The sequence below is a fragment of the Bison bison genome, unplaced genomic scaffold (genome assembly GCF_000754665.1).
Source record: "Bison bison bison isolate TAMUID 2011002044 unplaced genomic scaffold, Bison_UMD1.0 scf7180017864495, whole genome shotgun sequence".
Classification (NCBI taxonomy): domain Eukaryota; kingdom Metazoa; phylum Chordata; class Mammalia; order Artiodactyla; family Bovidae; genus Bison; species Bison bison.
Genome location: NW_011495054.1, coordinates 5,285,457 through 5,289,511, shown reverse-complemented (window position 1 = coordinate 5,289,511; position 4,055 = coordinate 5,285,457). Strand labels below are relative to the sequence as shown.

Here is a 4,055-nt window from a genome sequence, read left to right as displayed (position 1 = left end):
TCCCAGCACCACCCTTACTTACCTTGCTCCATTTATGGCTTCCATTTGGCTGTTCCTGAGTTGTACCTTTTATCGCAAACTGGTGAATCGAAGTGAAGTGTTCCTCTGAGTTCTCAGAGCCATTATAGCAAACTATCAAAGCTTAGGATGGATTTGTAAGAATCCTCTATTTGTAGCTCAGACAGTAGTGTGGATGACCCAGGGACCCAGTACTTGTGATTGGTATCTGACATGAGGGGCAGTCTTGTGGGACTGAGCCTTAATCTTTGGGTCCATGCTAATTCCAAGTAGTTAAGTGTCAAAACAGGACTGTAGGACCTTCAGCTGGTATCTGTGGAGAACTGGAGAATGGCTTGGTGTGGGAAAATCCACACATTTTGGTGTCAGAAGTGTTGTGAGTGGAGAAACTATCTCCACAAGGAGATACCCTGGATTTTCCAGTTAGGATGTAATCACACTGGTCTTTTTTAAGAGATCGAGGGTCAGAGGAAGGTGATATGACACCAAGAACCTGGGCTGGAGCACCCGGAAGGAAGGGATCCCAAGTCATGGGAGATGGATGCACACTCACCACCATAGGCTTGACACTAGCCCACTGAAACTGGTTTACGACTTCTGACCTCCAGAACTCTAAGAGAATGTACTTAAGTCACAGACTTTGTGGTAACTTATTACAGCAGCAACAGAAGAACTAAACAAGAGGTGTTTGGATGCTAAGGGAGCAGGATCTCAGACACAGGGTTCCCAGCCTCGTTCTCTACAAGCAGTCCTGCCCTAAGCACTGCACAGATGCACCAGAGCTACAGAAAGCAGATGGACGGAAAGGGAGGACATCTCAGAGACGGAAATACTGGGGACTTTGCTGCTGGTCCAGTGGTTAAGACTCCGAGCTTCCATTGCAAGGGGTGTGGGTTCGATTGATTCCTTGTCAAGGAACCAAAATCCCACATGCTGTGCAGGATGGCAAAAAATGTATTAAAAAAAAAACCAAAAATGAAATATCAAAGAATCTGGAACATTGCAAAGGATAGAGTGGTATTAACTATGATTTGGGAATCCTCGGTGTCCGAGATTTTAAAATCAATCTGTGAAAAAAGTAAATAAATAAAACCAATCTGTGAAGTGAAAGCCATTTGCCATGTTGCTACTGAGACGCTGTGTTCACGTTCAGTCTCTGGCGAGTGTAAAATGAAGTGTCCAGAGGGTGTGGGACACATTTGACACAGCAACAGACTCAATGTAGAAGCACGCATGAGAAGCCAGCTGTCTTCCATAAAGCCAGAAGCTAAGAAATTTGCAAAACCATGAAACAATGCCATTTTTGTTTTGGAAATTTTTCACAAAAATATTGCATTAACATGGAATGGTTTGTCATTTAAATACAAGTATTTTAATAATTATTTGGTCTTAATATGGTATATTATCAACAGACATAACTCACATGAACAAAAAACTCTTATTGCTAATAATTTAAGACCATAAAGAGCTTTTTTGGAAACCAAAAAAGGAGAAACTCACACTGCCTTTAATGTATGTAAAAATTTCTTGTGGCGATTTTTATAATCACATTACATATAAATAAAATGAGATAACATTTTCTCCACATGACTTTTTTTGCATATTTATGGTTATTTCAAGATTCTTATGTTGCTCTCTTGAATATTCTGCCATTTATTTCATAAACAGCGCATGAATGTTCAAACAAATCCACATGAAGTATTAAAACATACTTCATAAATCTTAATAGATGAACGGACTTCCCTGGTAGTGCAGTGGCTAAGACTTCTCGTTCCCATGGCAGGGGGCCCAGGCTCAGTCCTTGGTTCAACAAAAAACCACCACCACCTTGTCATCAAAAAAATCCCAAAATCTAACATCTTGTCATTTTTCACCTATTGCTAAAAACTGGAAGTCTGACTACTTCATTTAGTGAGTCTGTAAGGTAATGGGCACTCACAAATTGGTACAACCTTCATGGAGGGTAATGTACTTTGGCATCATTTACCAGAACTGCCTAAGGCTTCCCAGGTGGCTCAGTGGATCTGCCGGCAATGTGGGAGACGTGGATTCGATCCCTGGATCAGGAATTGGCAACCACTCGTGTTCTTGCCTAGAAAATCCCATGGACAGAGGACTTTGGCAGGCAACAGTCCATGGGTGAGACACAAACTGACACAACTGAGTCGGACACAAACGAGCACAACCACAATGGCTTAAGTTCTTTGACTGAGCCAACTTTTCCTGGTACTTGCTCATCTATATGCATATTTCAGACTGTAACACTCAGGCACCCACTGCTGAGTCTACTTTAACCAGAAAAAAGTGGGGAAAAACAGCTGTCTTGCAGAGCCATTATAGAGGCAGTGTGTCTAGGCTGTGGGAATGACATTGCCAAGCTCCTTTCCTGGGAACTGCATTTAGCACTTTAGAACCATTGCTCTGAACTGTGAGCACCTGTGTTTTATATCATTTTATACCTGTTAGCAAGATATGTCATAAGGTAATTTTACTTTATGCCATTTTAGCTTACAAAAGGTTTCAGAGGAATACTCTTTTACATAGCAGTGGAAACCTATTTAATTAAAATGCTAGAAACCCAAATATCCACAGAACGCCAAGGTTACACTATGCAGCAGTGAAGATGAGCACTTCCTATGGAATAATCAAAACACACTTATTTGTGTAATAGCATGTACTGTACTCGAGGGAGAAGAGTATCTAATTACACTAATTTATTATATATGCTTTAAGAAACTAAGCATACAAGAAACTGGAAAGAAGGGAAAGTCGCAAGCTGAAAAGCCCAGCTCTCATCCATGTAGTTAGTACAGACTCATTCAGTGATGACTGGGGAAATCCCACTATTTTGTATTGGTACGTGCCTGGTGAAAAAGCTGAAAAGACACTAAGGAAGCTAAGAATGCTTATCTGAAGAGGAGACTCCTCTGCAGTTTACAGCCCCCAATCCCACTCCTTAAAATTTAGTAGAGGCTAATGTCCCATTAAGTTGGCTATAAGTCATACCACACCTAGAGGCAGATTAAAAAAAGACACAAAGGAAATGACAAGTTATTTAATTAGGTTCTTTGCAAGAAGTTCAGAACACTACTTTGTGAGGATAAATTCCATTTGTGAGAGCAAACACGGAGCGGAGGTAGCCCTGGAGCTGAGGGACAGCTTTGATTCTTCGCAGAATTTGTGAGTCCACAGCTTTCTGATCGACCTTGCGCTGCTCTGTGATCTCGTATTTCTAAAGAAAAAGAAAAATCATTTTAAAAAAACAGCCCAAGTACCAAACTCCACATTAACGAAGAAATCCTCTTTCACAAGTACTCAGTCCTGGGGATATTCAGAAGGCAATTCTGATAATCCTCTTTGGAGAGCTGTGAAATATAACCTATCTTTAATACATAACAAGTTTTACCCTTTTGCCTACTTTAATATAAAAGAAAGGATAAATGATCGATAATTCCCAGGAAAACAGTAGTTCACCAGAGTTTCACCAAAACCTCAGGCTTCTGAGTTGAACTCCTAGCTGCCAACTAGGAATTCAGCACATTACTATTTATTATTATTTATTTCCCAGATATTCCTCATTTGTTATTTACAGTCTTTAACAGTTCTTAACCTTATTTATTTTCACTCTCAACTAGAGGAGCCAGAGTTACCGAAGACAAAGACAGAAATAGAAGCTCACCTCTCTCTCTGTGTCGAAGATCTCGCCCTCCTGGTGTCTGGGTTTACGCAGCTTCTTCTTCTTGAAGTAAGTGTCAGTGAGATGTTCTGGGATTTTCACACCACTGATATCGATTTTGGTGGAGGTGGCAATGACAAATTTCTGGTGTGTTCTACGCAGAGGAACTCGATTGAGGGATAGAGGCCCTGGGGGTGGGGGAGGATCAATATAGTGAGGGAAAGGAGGAGCAAATGGTCAAGACCTGACTGGATTTGAAAAAAAAAATCTGACAAAAGTTCTAGCTTTTTTCTGGGCCTGAAGAAATTCCAAACTGCTTTCCACTGCCAGCATCAAGGCTTTTTTCAAGACGTGAGGCTTC

The 4,055-nt window shown here is 40.9% G+C and overlaps 1 protein-coding gene across 2 annotated transcripts in view; it reads right to left on the bottom strand.

Moving 5' to 3' along the window:
* Positions 1-3,057: 3,057 nt before the first annotated feature.
* The window catches only part of RPL6 (ribosomal protein L6), a 5,035-nt gene continuing 4,037 nt past the window's right edge, over positions 3,058-4,055 (bottom strand). For both annotated transcript variants that reach the window (XM_010828594.1, XM_010828595.1), the window contains exons 6-7: positions 3,698-3,882; positions 3,058-3,250 (exon numbers count right to left, since the gene is read on the bottom strand). In XM_010828594.1, the coding sequence (XP_010826896.1) occupies positions 3,098-3,250; positions 3,698-3,882 (338 nt within the window). In that variant the 3' untranslated portion in view covers positions 3,058-3,097. The remainder of the gene's footprint in view (positions 3,251-3,697; positions 3,883-4,055) is intronic.